Genomic DNA, 16,600 nt, shown 5'->3' with positions numbered 1-16,600 from the left:
ACCTGATGTTACATTGGATGGGACTTTTTGTCCCACATAATTATGTACATACTTTATGTACAAACCTCTCTGCTGGTTCTGTCAGGATGCCTTTTCAACCATACAGACGAATGTAGAACTTTATTAAAATGAGTCACAGGCCTCCCGAGGGGTGCAGTGGTCTAAGGCAGTGCTAGCTCCTGGTTTGAGTCCAGGCTCTGTCGCAGCCGGCCGCAACCGAGAGACCCATGGTGCGGCGCACATATGGCCCAGCGTCGTCCGGGTTAGGGGAGGGTTAGGCCGGCAGGGATGTGCTTTTCCCATCGCGCACTAGCAAGCCAGGTATACGGTGTTTCCTCTGAGGACGCATGGCTCTCGACCTTCGCCTCTCCCAAGTCCGTACAAGAGTTGCAGCGATGAGACAAGACGGTAACAACCAATTGGATACCACGGAATTGGGGAGAAAAAGGGGTAATAATAAAAAATAAAATAATAAAATGAGTCAAGTTCATTGTTTTTGGTCTGTAGTGAAGTAATTCATAATTAGGATTTACAGCTGCCTCTTGGAACAGCAGTTTTCATCAGACTCAATTTCCTTACATGTTCCAGAATATAGTAATACCCATGAAGTATATGAAAGAGCTAGTATCTATTTTATCTCATGGTCTGAGGATTATAGTATGGAGTATTACATATACTGTTATAGTTAGGGTCAGAACAACTCTGGACCCTGGTTTCCCTGGATGTGACATACACTACATGACCAAAAGGGGTGTCCATATACTTTTGTATATATAGTGTAGCTTATAGGTACAGTATAGGCGAGTGTACCTGCTGGGGTCTCCCTGAGGACTCCATGTCCCTCATCGTCAGACTCCCCAGGGCCCTGGCTCTCCACCACCTGGTAGCTGCTCCTCCGCTTGCTCCACACATGGTGGATCTGCATAGCAGCCTCCTGCTCTGCTGCCAGGTCCAAGTCCTGCTGGGCCAGGTGGGCCCGGAGCTGTCTGATCTCAAACTGAGGGAGGGGGGGGGACACAGAGAGAGAGAGTTGGTCTGGAAAAGGCATACACACATGTATTCTTCTAGCTGAAATCTTGGTGTATTGATGTAACAATATGTCAGTGTTGACTAACCTAACCTTTTACTCCCAGACAGGCCCTTTCAGCATGATCCCAGGCATTCTGCAGGCTAAGTGGTTCTATTACTAGCTATAGGATCAATGCTTTCACTGGGGTTTCCTCTGGCCTGATGGCTCATATTGACAAACAGACAGTCAGATTACACATGAACTGTTTGTTTCTAGCATTACACTGAGGAGCCCATCATTACTGGACTGTTTTGTACAACAACGTGTTTCCATTGATGTACCAGTTATGGCTTCTCCTTGTATTGATCTTGGGACCTTGAGTCTTTGAAAGCAATGTAGTCCTTTAGTTCAACTGACTAGAGGAGTGCAGTCATTAATCAATCAATCAAATGTATTTATAAAGCCCTTTTTAAATCAGCAGATGTCTCAAAGTGCTTATACAGAAACCCAGCTTAAAATCTAACAGCAAGCAATGCAGGTGTAGAAGCACAGTGGCGAGGGAAAACTCCCAAGAAAGGCAGGAGCCTAGGAAGAAACCTAGAGAGGAACCAGGCTCTGAGGGGGGGGGGGCAGTCCTCTTCTGGCTGTGCTGAGTTGAGATTATAAGAGACCATGGCCATTAGGGCCAGATCGTTCTTCAAGATGTTCAAACGTTCATAGGTGACCAGTGACAGTGATAAAAATAACAACATGGAATATATGTGTTGTTTACAACTATATGGGAAACATCTTTCCAAATATATTTTACTGTATTATGTTGCGTGCTTATGTGTATTGTGGGTTCATAATATCACAAGATCAACTTTTCTTGTGCCTGTTTATTACGTATTTGCAAATCATTGAATAATGTAAAACAATTTGAAGAAACATCTCTCTGATGTCTGTTGAAAATGTATTGGCTCCACATTGAACTCTTCTGTGAAGTGTTCCTGCCCCCCTGTGGTAGCAATTCAAATTGCAGCCTCTGGAAATCTGAAACAGCCTCAAACACAACCCTAACTCTCGCTTCATGTTTACCACCAGGTTCAACCTTAACCCTAACCCTCAACCCTAACCCTAGCGTCATGTCCACATCCTGGTTCAACCCTAACCCTAGGCTCAACAACAACCCTAACCCTACCTTCAGGTCCACATCCCAGTTCAAACTTAACCTCAACCTTAACCCGAACCATTACCATAGCATCATGTCCACATGCCAGCTCAACCGTAAACCACAGCCCTAACCCTAATCCTACCTTCATGTCTAAATATCTATTGCTGCTCATTGGACCCTATGATCACTTGGCTACACAGCTGATGCCTGCTGGACTGTTCATTAACACAGTACTTCATTTTGTTTATCTGTCGGCCCCAGCCTCAAACTCAGGCCCTGTGTGTAGCTAACTGACCCTCTCTGCCCATCCATCGCCATTTACCCGTTCTTGTTGTCTTTGCTGTTTACCCGTTGTTGTCTCACCTGTTGTTGTCTTAGCTCTCCCAATCAACACCTGTGATTGCTTCATGCCTCGCTCTAATGTCAATATGCCTTGTATACTGTTGTTTAGGGCAGCTCTCATTGTTTTATTTTACTGCGGAGCCCCTAGTCCTGCTCAACATGCCTCAGATAGCCCCTTTGTCCCACTCCCCACACATGCGGAGACCACAACTAGCTTAACTGGCGCCTCCAGAGATGCAACCTCTCTCATCGTCACTCAATGCCTAGGTTTACCTCCACTGTACTCGCACCCTACCATACCCTTGTCTGTACATTATGCCCTGAATCTTTTATTCTCTGTTCCCAAAGCGCTAGACCCTCATCCTACTCCTCCTCTGTTCCTCTGGTGATGTAGAGGTTAACCCAGGCCCTGCAGCCCCCGGCATCACTCCCATTCCCCAGGCGCTCTCATTTGTTGACCTCTGCAACCGTAAAAACCTTGGGTTCATGTAAGTTAACATCAGAAGCCTCCTCCCTAAGTTTGTTTTACTCACTGCTTTAGCACACTCCGCCAACCCTGATGTCTGAGCCGTGTCTGAATCCTGGCTTAGGAAGGCCACCAACAATTCTGAAATTAGAGATAGCCTGCAGAGTTCTGTCATACTATCCAGGTCTATGCCCAAAATGTTCGAGCTTCTACTTTTAAAGATCCATCTCTCCAGAAATAAGTCTCTCACTGTTGCCTCTTGTTATAGACCCCCCTCAGCTCCCAGCTGTGCCCTGGACAGCATATGTGAATTGATTACCCCCCATCTATCATCAGAGTTCGTACTGCTCTGTGACCTAAATTGGGATATGCTTAACACCCCGGCCGTCCTACAATCTAAATTAGATGCCCTCAATCTCACATAAATTATCAAGGAACCTACCAGGTACAACCCCAAATCCGTAAACATGGGCACCCTCATAGATATCATCCTGACCAACTTGCCCTCTAAATACACCTCTGGATCTCACACTTCTGCGAGCAGGCCTTTCTAATTGACCTGGCCCGGGTATCCTGGAAGGATATTGACCTCATCTCGTCAGTAGAGGATGCCTGGTTGTTCTTTAAAAGTGCTTTCCTCACCAACTTAAATGAGCATGCCCCTTTCAAAAATAATTGCACTAAGAACAGATATAGCCCTTGGTTCACTCCAGACTTGACTGCCCTTGACCAGCACAAAAACACCCTGTGGTGTACTGCACTAGCCTTCGAATAGTCCCTGCGATATGCAACTTTTCAAGGAAGTCAGGAACCAATACACACAGTCAGTTAGGAAAGCAAAGGCTAGCTTTTTCAAACAGAAATTTGCATCCTGCAGCACTAATTCCAAAAGGTTTTGGGACACTGTAAAGTCCATGGAGAATAAGAGTACCTCATCCCAGCTGCCCATTGCTCTGAGACTAGGAAACACTATCACCACTGATAAATCCATGATAATCGAGAATTTCCATAAGCATTTCTCTACGGCTAGCCATGCTTTGCACCTGGCTACCCCAACCCCGGCCAACAGCTCTGCACCCCCTGTAGCAACTGGTCCAAGCCTCCCCCTGCTTCTCCTTCACACAAATCCAGACAACTCAGGTTCTTAAAGAGCTGCAAAATCTGGATCTCTACAAATCAGCTGTGTTTGACAATCTGGACCCTCTCTTCCTAAAATTATCCGCTGCCATTGTTGCAACCCCTATTACTAGTCTATTCAACCTCTCTTTCGTGTCGTCTGAGATTCTTAAGGATTGGAAAGCGGCCACGGTCATCCCCCTCTTCAAAGGGGGAGACACTCTAGACCCAAACTGTTACAGACCTATATCCATCCTGTCCTGCCATTCTAAAGTCTTCGAAAACCAAGTGAACAAACAGATCACCGACCATTTCGAATCCCACCGTACCTTCTCCGCTATGCAATCTGGTTTCCGAGCTGGTCACGGGTGCACCTCAGCCACGCTCAAGGTCCTGAATGATATCATAACCTCCATCGATAAAAGACAGTACTGTGCAGCTGTCTTCATTGACCTGGCCAAGGCTTTCGACTCTGTAAATCACCATATTCTTATTGTTTCTGTAATGACTGTCTCAGACAGAGTTCAGTGTGTCAAATCGGAGGGCCTGTTGTCCGGACCTCTGGCAGTCTCTATGGGGGTGCCACAGGGTTCAATTCTTGGGCTGACTATTTTCTCTGTATTTATCAATGTCGCTCTTGCTGCTGGTGATTATCTGATCCACCTCTACGCAGAAGATACCATTCTGTATACATCTGGCCCTTCTTTGGACACTGTGTTAACAAACCTGCAAATGAGATTCAACACCATACAACACTCCTTCCTTGGCCTCCAAATGCTCTTAAATATTAGTAAAATTAAATGCATGCTCTTCAACCGATCGCTGCCCGCACCCACCCACCCGAATAGAATCACAACATTGGATGGTTCAGATATGTTGACTTGTTGTTGATTCTTCACACAAAAATACAGTTTTATATCTTTATGTTTGAAGCCTGAAATGTGGCAAATGGTCACAAAGTTCAAGGGTGCCGAATACTTTCGCAAGGCACTGTACTTCATCCCCATATTTGTTTTTTGTTTTTCTGGAAGGAGACGCATTCTGTCTTCTAGAAAGTGCGAAAAGTGCAAATCAATCCCAGAACAACAGCAAAGGACCTTGTGAAGATGCTGGAGGAAACAGGTACAAAAGTATCTATATCCACAGTAAAATGAGTCCTATATCGACATAACCTGAAAGGCCGCTCAGCAAGGAAGAAGCCATTGCTCCAAAACCGCCATAAAAAAGCCAGACTACGGTTTGCAACTGCACATGGGGACAAAGATCATACTTTTTGGTGAAATGTCCTCTGGTCTGATGAAACAAAAATAGAACTGTTTTGCCATAATGACCATCGTTATGTTTGGAGGAAAAAGAAGGAAGCTTGCAAGCCGAAGAACACCATCCCAACCGTGAAGCACGTGGGTGGCAGCATCATGTTGTGGGGGTGCTGTGCTGCAGGAGGGACTGGTGCACTTCACAAAATAGATGGCATCATGAGGCAGGAAAATTATGTGGATATTTTGAAGCAACATCTCAAGACATCAGTTAAAGTTTGGTCGCAAATGGGTCTTCCAAATGGACAATGACCCCAATCATACTTCCAAAGTTGTGGCAAAATGGCTTAAGGACAACAAAGTCAAGGTATTGGATTGGCCATCACAAAGCCCTGACCTCAATCCCATAGAACATTTGTGGGCAGAACTGAAAAGGCGTGTGCGAGCAAGGAAGCCTATAAACCTGACTCAGTTACACCAGCTCTGTCAGGAAGAATGGAACAAAAATTCACCCAATTTATTGTGGGAAGCTTGTGGAAGGCTACCTGAAACATTTGACCCAAGTTAAACAATTTAAAGGCAATGCTACCAAATACTAATTGAGTGTATGTGAACTTCTGACCCACTGGGAATGTGATGAAAGAAATACAAAATGAAAGAAATAATTCTCTCTACTATTATTCTGACATTTCACATTCTTAAAATAAAGTGGTGATCCCAACTGACCTAAGACAGGAATAAAGGTGAAATAAATGTAATTATTTGTATTTATTTTTTAATCCTGGTTCAGCCTTAACCCTAGCCTCAACCATAACCTAGCTTCAACCAAAACCCTAACCATAGTCTCAATGCTATCTGTGAGGTGATGGTGCGGGGACTTACTGCCTGCTCCTGGCAGATCTGTGTGAGTCGTTCCAGCTGTTCCTCCCTGACAGCCTTGATCTTCTCACACTGCAGGATCTCCAGCTCCATCTCCACCTTCACCTGCAACACATAGGCTGAGAGAGGGAATAGATAGTTAGAGAGAGGGAAGAGACAGATAGAGAAGAAATAGAGAGAGAAGAGACAAATAGAGTGAGGGAAGAGACAGAGAGAAAAGAGAGAGAGGAAAGAGACAGATAGAGAGAGAGAGGAGACAGAGGTCAGAGAGAGAGAGAAGAGACAGATAGAGAGAGAGTAGAGAGAGATAGAGAGAGAAGAGACAGAGGTCAGAGAAGAGACAGAGAGAGGGAAAAGACAGATAGAGAGAGAAGAGACAGAGGTCAGAGAAGAGAGAGAGAGGGAAGAGACAGAGAGGGAAGAGACATATTTGATATGTATTTATTTATAGGGGACAATGCACAATAATCAACATCAATATTACAATAATGCAACATCCATGTAAATGTGCCGGGGTTAGCCAAAATATCATTTTTACCTTTAGTCCCAGGACAGGTAAGGACCTTAACACAGTCACAATACACATACTCACTAAAACAATACAACATAAAAATACATTACAACCAATAATATACGTGACCGACCGGCTCAAATCGGTCTTATGTAGCAACATTTGATATTGTGTTTTGTTACATTGGATAAAAATAGAGATATCATCATTCCAACAACAATAACTTATTTGTAATAAAAACACTATCATCAACTGTCATCTTACATATGAAGAACCACAGATAACTCATGTGTACAGTTTTGGATAGATTTGAGCCATGTTTTCAAATTAAATGTAAAAGTATAATAATAAGTGCAGATAGAGAGAAGACCCCTCACGTCAACCATGCCCACACCCCATTTAGGCCCCCTCAGATCAGACCTGTGCCCCTCCTGCCCACCCCATGCACTCCACCCCCGCAAAGAGGGCCTCAACATGGAAGTCACACATACGCCCAGGTAGTGAGCGGGCAAACAGGCCCAACCCCCACTCTCACACTCGCCCAAGCCAATGGCATGTACCAGATGCTCAGCAGGCTCTGCTCACACTTACTGGCCTGAGGCCAAACCACACGACCAACAACATTGGACACTTTATGAAACACAAAGCCTTCACTATCTCATCCTGGAATATCCAAGGCCTGAGGTCATCTGCCTTTGGCCTAAAGAGCAGGAACCTGGACTTCACCAAATAAATCAGAGATACAGACATTGTCATCCTGCAAGAAACCTGGTATAGAGGAGACGGACCCACTGGTTGCCCTCTAGGTTACAGAGAGCTGGTAGTCCCATCCACCAAACTACCAGGTGTGAAACAGGGAAGGGACTCAGGGGGTATGCTAATTTGGTATAGAGCAGACCTAACTCACTCCATTAAATTAATCAAAACAGGAACATTTTACATTTGGCTAGAAATTCAAAAGGAAATTATCTTAACAGAGAAAAATGTCCTCCTGTGTGCTACCTATATCCCCCATACTTTAATGAAGACAGCTTCTCCATCCTGGAGGGGGAAATCAATCACTTCCAGGCCCAGAGACATGTACTAGTCTGTGGCGACCTAAATGCCAGAACCGGACAAGAACCTGACACCCTCAGCACACAGGGGGACCAACACCTGCCTGCAGGTGACAGCATTCCCTCCCACATATGCCCCCCTAGGCACAACGATGACAACATAACCAACAAAAACGGGTCACAACTCCTGCACCTCTGTCACACGCTGGGTATGTACATAGTCAATGGTAGGCTTTGAGGGGACTCCTATGGTAGGTACACCTATAGCTCATCTCTTGGCAGTAGTACTGTAGACTACTTTATCACTGACCTCAACCCACGGTCTCTCAGAGCGTTCACAGTCAGCCCACGGCCCCCCCTATCAGACCACAGCAAAATCACAGTCTACTTAAACAGAGCAATACTCAATCATGAAGCATCAAAGCCAAAGGAACTGAGTAACATTAAGAAATGCTATAGATGGAAGGAATGCAGTTTGGAAACCTACCAAAAAACAATTAGGCAACAACAAATTCAATCCCTTTTCGACAATTTCCTGGGTAAAATGTTTCACTGTAATAGTGAAACGTGGCAGTAGAAAATCTTAACAGTATATTTGACCTCTCAGCTTCCCTATCAAATCCAAAAATCTCAAATAGAAAACCGAAGAAAATTAACAACAATGACAAATGGTTTGATGAAGAATGCAAAAAGCTAAGAAAGAAATTGAGAAACCTGTCCAACCAAAAACATAGAGACCCAGAAAACCTGAGTCTAAGCCTTCACTATGGTGAATCACTAAAACAATACAGAAATACACTACGGAAAAAGAAGGAACAGCACATCAGAAATCAGCTCAATGTAATTGAAGAATGCATAGACTCTAACCACTTCTGGGAAAATTGGAAAACACTAAACAAACAACAACACGAATAATTATCTATCCAAAATGGAGATGTATGGGTAAACCACTTCTCCAATCTTTTTGGCTCTATAACAAAGAATAAAGAGCAAAAACATATACAGGAACAAATACAAATCTCAGAATCAACTATTAAAGATTATCAGAAACCACTGGATTCTCCAATTACCTTGAATGAGCTACAGGACAAAATAAAAACCCTCCAACCCAAAAAGGCATGTGGTGTTGATGGTATCCTCAATGAAATGATCAAATATACAGACAACAAATTCCAATTGGCTATACTAAAACTCTTTAACATCATCCTTAGCTCTGGCATCTTCCCCAATATTTGGAACCAAGGACTGATCACCCCAATCCACAAAAGTGGAGACAAATTTGACCCCAATAACTACCGTGGGATATGCACCAACAGTAACCTTGGGAAAATCCTCTGCATTATCATTAACAGCAGACTCGTACATTTCCTCAATGAAAACAATGTACTGAGCAAATGTCAAATTGGCTTTTTACCAAATTACCATAAACAGACCATGTATTCACCCTGCACACCCTAATTGACAACCAAACAAACCAAAATAAAGGCAAAGTCTTCTCATGCTTTGTTGATTTCAAAAAAGCCTTTGACTCAATTTGGCATGAGGGTCTGCTATACAAATTGATGGAAAGTGGTGTTGGGGGTAAAACATATAACATTATAAAATCCATGTACACAAACAACAAGTGTGCGGTTAAAATTGGCAAAAAACACACATTTCTTCCCACAGAGCCATGGGGTGAGACAGGGATACGGCTTAAGCCCCACCCTCTTCAACATATATAAACGAATTGACGCAGGCACTAGAAAGGTCTGCAGCACCCGGCCTCACCCTACTAGAATCCGAAGTCAAAAGTCTACTGTTTGCTGATGATCTGGTGCTTCTGTCACCAACCAAGGAGGGCCTACAGCAGCACCTAGATATTCTGCACAGATTCTGCCAGACCTGGGCCCTGACAGTAAATCTCAGTAAGACCAAAATAATGGTGTTCCAAAAAAGGTCCAGTCGCCAGGACCACAAATACAAATTCCATCTAGACACTGTTGCCCTAGAGCACACAAAAAACTATACATACCTTGGCCTAAACATCAGCGCCACAGGTAACTTCCACAAAGCTGTGAACGATCTGAGAGACAAGGCAAGAAGGGCATTCTATGCCATCAAAAGGAACATAAAATTCAACATACCAATTAGGATCTGGCTAAAAATACTTGAATCAGTCATAGAGCCCATTGCCCTTTATGGTTGTGAGGTCTGGGGTCCGCTTACCAACCAAGACTTCACAAAATGGGACAAACATCAAATTGAGACTGCATGCAGAATTCTGCAAAAATATCCTCTATGTACAACGTAGAACACCAAATAATGCATGCAGAGCAGAATTAGGCTGATACCCACTAATTATCAAAATCCAGAAAAGAACCATTAAATTCTAAAACCACCTAAAAGGAAGTGATTCCCAAACCATAACAAAGCCATCACCTACAGAGATATGAACCTGGAGAAGAGTCCCCTAAGCAAGCTGGTCCTGGGGCTCTGTTCACAAACACAAACAGACCCCACAGAGCCCCAGGACAGCAGCATAATTAGACCCAATCAAATCATGAGAAAACAAAAAGATAATTACTTGACACATTGGAAAGAATTAACAAAAAAACAGAGCAAACTAGAATGCTATTTGGCCCTAAACAGAGAGTACACAGTGGCAGAATACCTGACCACTGTGACTGACCCAAACTTAAGGAAAGCTTTGACTATGTACAGACTCCGTGAGCATAGCCTTGCTATTGAGAAAGGCCGCTGTAGGCAGACATGGCTCTCAAGAGAAGACAGGCTATGTGCTCACTGCCCACAAAATGAGGTGGAAACTGAGCTGCACTTCCTAACCTCCTGTCCAATGTATGACCATATTAGAGAGACATATTTCGCACAGATTACACAGATCCACAAAGAATTTGAAAACAAATCCAATTTTGATAAACTCCCATATCTACTGGGTGAAATTCCACAGTGTGCAATCACAGCAGCAAGATTTGTGACCTGTTGCCACAAGAAAGGGGCAACCAGTGAAGAACAAACACCATTGTAAATACAACCCATATTTATGCTTATTTATTTTCCCTTGTGTACCCTTAACCATTTGTACATAGTTGCAACACTGTATATATATGTAATATGACATTTGTAATGCCTTTATTGTTGTATGTGTAATGTTTACTGTTAATTTTTATTGTTTATTTCACTTTTGTATATTATCTACCTCACTTGCTTTGGCAATGTTAACACATGTTTCCCATGCCAGAAAAGCCCTTGAATTGAATTGAGAGAGAGAGAGAGAGAGAAGCGAAAGGGGAGCGAGAGAGACAGGATCAGACCATATCTTCACTCAAAACCAAACACATGCATTCATGAGCAACTCCAATACATGTGCTATTTAAACAAACGAGACATAGAGGTCCACATGCTCTGTTATTGACTTCAGCTGAGTAATATCCCCTCTTCTGTTCTACACAGTGATCTTAGTGCACAGCTGCTCTCCTGCTACTGCTGACTCTCCTGAGTAGGGCCACATTAGTAGGCCATACAGACTGGGAAGCAGCAGAGTGAATAACCAAGCCCTCTACAGCAGAGGAGACCTACTAGTGAACTACTGACAGCAGGCAGTGCCTGTAGCCATCTCTCTATGGCAGCTCTGCTCTGTTCTGCTCTCCCATAGCCTATTAATAGAGCTGTCAATATGCAGGAAGAGGGAGGGAGACAGCAGAGGGGGCAGGCTGGAAGAGCACAGCAGAATGCATGGGGGGGGAGGATGAAACTGTGGAACTCAGGGCCGGGGAGAGCAAAATTCACATTCACCAAGGGGAAGCTGAAGTGGGGGATTATTAGCTGCCCAATTTGTGCATGGCTATAATAAGCATGTCAAAGACGGCTGGTGTACTGTGTGTGTGTAAGTGTGTGTGTGTGTGTGTGTAAGTGTGTGTGTGTGTGTGTGTGTGTGTGTGTGTGTGTGTGTGTGTGTGTGTGTGTGCGTGTGTAAGTGTGTGTGCGTGTGTAAGTGTGCGTGTGTGTAAGTGTGTGTGTGTATGTAAGTGTGTGTGTGTAAGTGTGTGTGTGTGTGTGTGCGTGCGTGACTGCTGACAGCTGCTGGCATGGCAGGACATGCCAAGCAGCAGTGTAATTCGCACCATGGTTGATTCCACAGCACCTCTGTCACAAGAGCCTTTTCCACTTTCACCTCTCCTCTCAGCTCAGGCCAAGTGCAAAGCCCCTGGCCTCCACACCTCTCTCTCTCTTACCATCTCACTCTCTACTCCCCCCCCCTCTCTCTGTCTCACTCTCCCTCCCTCACTCCCCCTCTCTTTCTCTCTCCCTGTCTGTCTCTCTCTCACCATCTCACTCTCTCCTCCTCCCCCCTCTCTGCCCTTCTCTCTCTCTCTCTCTCTCTCTCTCTCACTATCTCACTCTCTCCTCCTCCCCCCTCTCTCTGCCCTTCTCTCTCCCTCCCTCATTCCCCCCACTCTTTCTCTCTCTGTCTTTCTCTCTCTCCCTGTCTGTCTCTCTCTCCCTGTCTCTCTCTCTCCCACCATTCATCTATCTGATACTTTTTCAGTGAAAGAGGAAAGAATGTATTCTATCTTATTACATATTTCTTGGTGTGTAATCGATGCTGCTCTCCACTCTCCTGCACTTACTGTATCGGTGTGAGTTTGATGCTCTTGCTGAGCGTGGCTGGCTGCCTAACTACCCAACTCAATCACTCAAACACATGTAAACAAACACACCTGGAGACAGATACTGTGAAGGAATGTGAAGGACTAAGTTGTTCTCTATAGTGATTGAATTGCTGCAGAATGAATCAATGCCGTTGGGCGTTTCTTCTGTTGAAGTCTAAAAACAACTTAACATGCTTTAGATGTACCACATCATGATTACTGCACCATTTTCTGATATGACTAGCGTTGGATTTGAACGTACTTTCTCAAAATGCTAACATCGTATTTAGCATGCAGATCTGACAAATTAGTTCACTTCACCTGTATTGGCAAAAATACTAGTACAAACTATATGTACAGTATTTCATACTCTATGTAGCTCTGACACTGAGGGTATGAAAACATTAAGGACATCCTCCTAAAATTCAGTTGACTCCCCCTTTTGCCCTCAAAACAGCCTCAAATCGTCAGGGCAATTCCACAGGGATACTGGCCCATGTTTCCCACAGTTGTGTCAAGTTGGCTGGATGTCCCTTGAGTGGTGGACCATTCTTGAAAAACATGGGAAACTGTTGAGCATGAAAAACCCAGCACCATTGCAGTTCTTGACACAAACTGGTGCGCCTGGCAACTACCACCATACCTTGTTCAAAGGCACCTAAATATTTTCACCCTCTGAATGGTGCACACACACAATCCATGTCTCAGTGTCTCAAGGCTTAAAAATGATTATTCAACCTTTCTCCTCCCCTTCAAGGGGATTTAACAAGTGACATCAATAAGGGATCATAGCTTTCACCTGATTTCACCTGGTCCGTCTGTCACAGAAATAGCAGGTGTCCTTAATGTTTTGTACACTCAGTGTATGTAGGTCTATGTAGACTTATGTAGGTCTATGTAGACTACATAGGTGATGTACTGTATGTACACTGTTTCTGGTCTGGAGATTGGTTGATCAGTCTGATGGTGAGGTCATGTAAGTATACTGTCTATAGCTAGAGAGACTGAGGTCTCTAGGTTGATCATGCACAGCTCTCACTGAGACTGAGGTCTGTAGGTTGATCATGCACAGCTCTCACTGAGACTGAGGTCTGTAGGTTGATCATGCACAGCTCTTACTGAGACTGAGGTCTGTAGGTTGATCGTGCACAGCTCTCACTGAGACTGAGGTCTGTAGGTTAATCACGCACAGCTCTCACTGAGACTGAGGTCTGTAGGTTGATCGTGCACAGCTCTCACTGAGACTGAGGTCTGTAGGTTGATCATGCACAGCTCTCACTGAGACTGAGGTCTGTAGGTTGATCATGCACAGCTCTCATTGAGACTGAGGTCTGTAGGTTGATCATTCACAGCTCTCACTGAGACTGAGGTCTGTAGGTTGATCATGCACAGCTCTCACTGAGACTGAGGTCTGTAGGTTGATTGTGCACAGCTCTCACTGAGACTGAGGTCTGTAGGTTGATCATTCACAGCTCTCACTGAGACTGAGGTCGGTAGGTTGATCATGCACAGCTCTCACTGAGACTGAGGTCTGTAGGTTGATCATGCACAGCTCTCATTGAGACTGAGGTCTGTAGGTTGATCATGCACAGCTCTCACTGAGACTGAGGGTGACCTGTTAGAAATCAATCTGCATTACATTAGCATAACATAGGACCGCCAGTATAGTCATTATCATGGCTTTTCTAAATCTGTTTAAACAGGGCTTAGGATCAATACCAGTTTATGTAGGAGAACGGGTGGCAATTTACTCCGAGGGACAATCAATAATTATATTGTTGTGAATAGTAAATAATGTGTATAATCATGGGGAGAATGGGGTCGTGCTGCCAATCATGTATTAAATAAGCAATAGACTTTATCATCCTTAGGTGAAGTATGATATTTTCGAATTTAGCGCTAAAATTGTGAATCAAAAATATAATACATTTTTTACATTTCTGTCATTTAGCAGACTTACAAAGTGCATTCATCTGAAGATAGCTAGGTGAGACAACAACATATCCCAGTCGTAGTCCCTCTCGTAGAAGATCAGTCAGGTGTAATAATTAAGGACTGATAGTTCAAGTTCAAAGTCATCTGTTGGTACAATGTAAGGTTGTTGAATTCTTCAATAATATCTCACGAGAACCAATCATACCAAACTAGCTAACCATCCATCTAAGAGTAATACCAAGAACACTAAGGAAAGCTGTTGACTGAGAGGGACGATGACTTCACCTAGGTCAGGATGACTCTAGTAAGACATCCACCAGCAGGGCTTTGACTGATGGACGGACGGGCAGGCGGGCGGGCGGGCGGGCGGACGGACGGACGGACGGACGGACGGACGGACGGACGGACGGACGGACGGACAGACAGACAGACAGACAGACAGACGATAAGGGAAGAAGGAGCACAAGGGAGCGTCTGGTCTGCTCCACCCTCAGTCTCACCGTCGATGATTCTCTTGACCCTCCAGATGCGCAGCGTGATGATGAGGCTGATGGCGTCCCAGGGACTGCTGGGGCCGTTGGCTACCGTGGAGGCTACCATAGGGGCCAGGGACAATACGATGACTGCCCCGTCAAACACCTGCAGGGAGCAGACACCCAGACACACACACGCAAGCACACACACATGGCCACACATGCAGGCATGGGTACACACAAACACACATCACATGCCACACTGTCACAGACTTAGGAGATATTACACGCTGTTATTAGGAGATAATACACACTGTCATTAGGAGATATTACACATTGTCATTAGGAGATATTACACGCTGTCATTAGGAGATATTACACACTGTCATTAGGAGATATTACACACTGTCATTAGGAGATATTACACACTGTCATTAGGAGATATTACACACTGTCATTAGGAGATATTACACGCTGTCATTAGGAGATATTACACAGTCATTAGGAGATATTACACACTGTCATTAGGAGATATTACACACTGTCATTAGGAGATAATACACACTGTCATTAGGAGATATTACACACTGTCATTAGGAGATATTACACACTGTCATTAGGAGATATTACACATTGTTTTTAGGAGATATTACATTGAGGTTTATTATATGAGGAAGATTACAATGCACGTAGACTTTGTGGCAGCATTTAACATTTAACAATTGTAATGTGAATTGATTTGTGGAAGAAAAAATAGTTCAATGATAAAACTCATGATTTCTCGAGGGAAAGTTATTATATTTTCATTACTTGCTATGAAGCTTGCGTAATGAATCTTACCTCTACTTTGTTCTCAATGTAGTCCCAAATCCCAAGGACTACAATCCTGAAGACTGTCTGTGAAAAGAGGGAGAGAAAGGATGGAAGGGGAGGAGAAAAGCCCAATACAACCTCTCCCATGACAAGGCGAAATATTCTCACTCTCCTCAGGTTTCAACACATCTACAACACATTCTGAAACGTCATTTGAATATGGACAAAAAAAGACGGTACAAGTTACAGCCATTTTTATACTGCTGCTGTGAATGTAGGCTTTCTTTGACTCAAGCCTTCCTATTCTACATGGTCACAGAAAGTAACAGATACAGTTGAAGTCGGAAGTTTACATACACCTTAGCCAAATACATTTAAACTCAGTTTTTCACAATTCCTGACATTTAATCCTAGTAAAAATTCCCTGTCTTAGGACAGTTAGGATCACCACTTTACTTTAAGAATGTGAAATGTCAGAATAATAATAGAGAGAAGGATTTATTTAATTTTGTATTTCATTCATCACATTCCCAGTGGGTCAGAAGTTTACATGTAATGTATTTGTATGTCGTATTGTTTTAGTGAGTATGTGTATTGTGACTGTGTAAAGGTCCTTACCTGTCCTGGGACTAAAGGTAAAAATGATCTTTTGGCTAACCCCGGCACATTTACATGGATGTTGCATTATTGTAATATTGATGTTGATTAATGTGCATTGTCCCCTATAAATAAATACATATCAAATATGTCTCTTCCCTCTCTGTCTCTTCCCTCTCTCTCTCTTCTCTGACCTCTGTCTCTTCTCTCTCTATCTGTCTTTTCCCTCTCTCTGTCTCTTCTCTGACCTCTGTCTCTTCTCTCTCTATCTGTCTCTACTCTCTCTCTATCTGTCTCTTCTCTCTCTCTCTGACCTCTGTCTCCTCTCTCTCTCTATCTGTCT

General features: G+C 43.8%; 1 protein-coding gene across 1 annotated transcript in view; it reads right to left on the bottom strand.

The window, feature by feature from the left end:
• Window positions 1-16,600, bottom strand: part of LOC135551454 (transmembrane protein 266-like) — an 87,457-nt gene that overhangs the window by 4,893 nt on the left and 65,964 nt on the right. The window contains exons 6-9 of the mRNA XM_064982669.1: window positions 15,688-15,744; window positions 14,875-15,013; window positions 6,225-6,340; window positions 811-997 (exon numbers count right to left, since the gene is read on the bottom strand). Of these exons, the coding sequence (XP_064838741.1) occupies window positions 811-997; window positions 6,225-6,340; window positions 14,875-15,013; window positions 15,688-15,744 (499 nt within the window). The remainder of the gene's footprint in view (window positions 1-810; window positions 998-6,224; window positions 6,341-14,874; window positions 15,014-15,687; window positions 15,745-16,600) is intronic.

The sequence above is a fragment of the Oncorhynchus masou genome, chromosome 1, assembly GCF_036934945.1.
Source record: "Oncorhynchus masou masou isolate Uvic2021 chromosome 1, UVic_Omas_1.1, whole genome shotgun sequence".
Lineage (NCBI taxonomy): Eukaryota > Metazoa > Chordata > Actinopteri > Salmoniformes > Salmonidae > Oncorhynchus > Oncorhynchus masou.
This window is presented reverse-complemented; position numbering and strand designations above follow the sequence as displayed.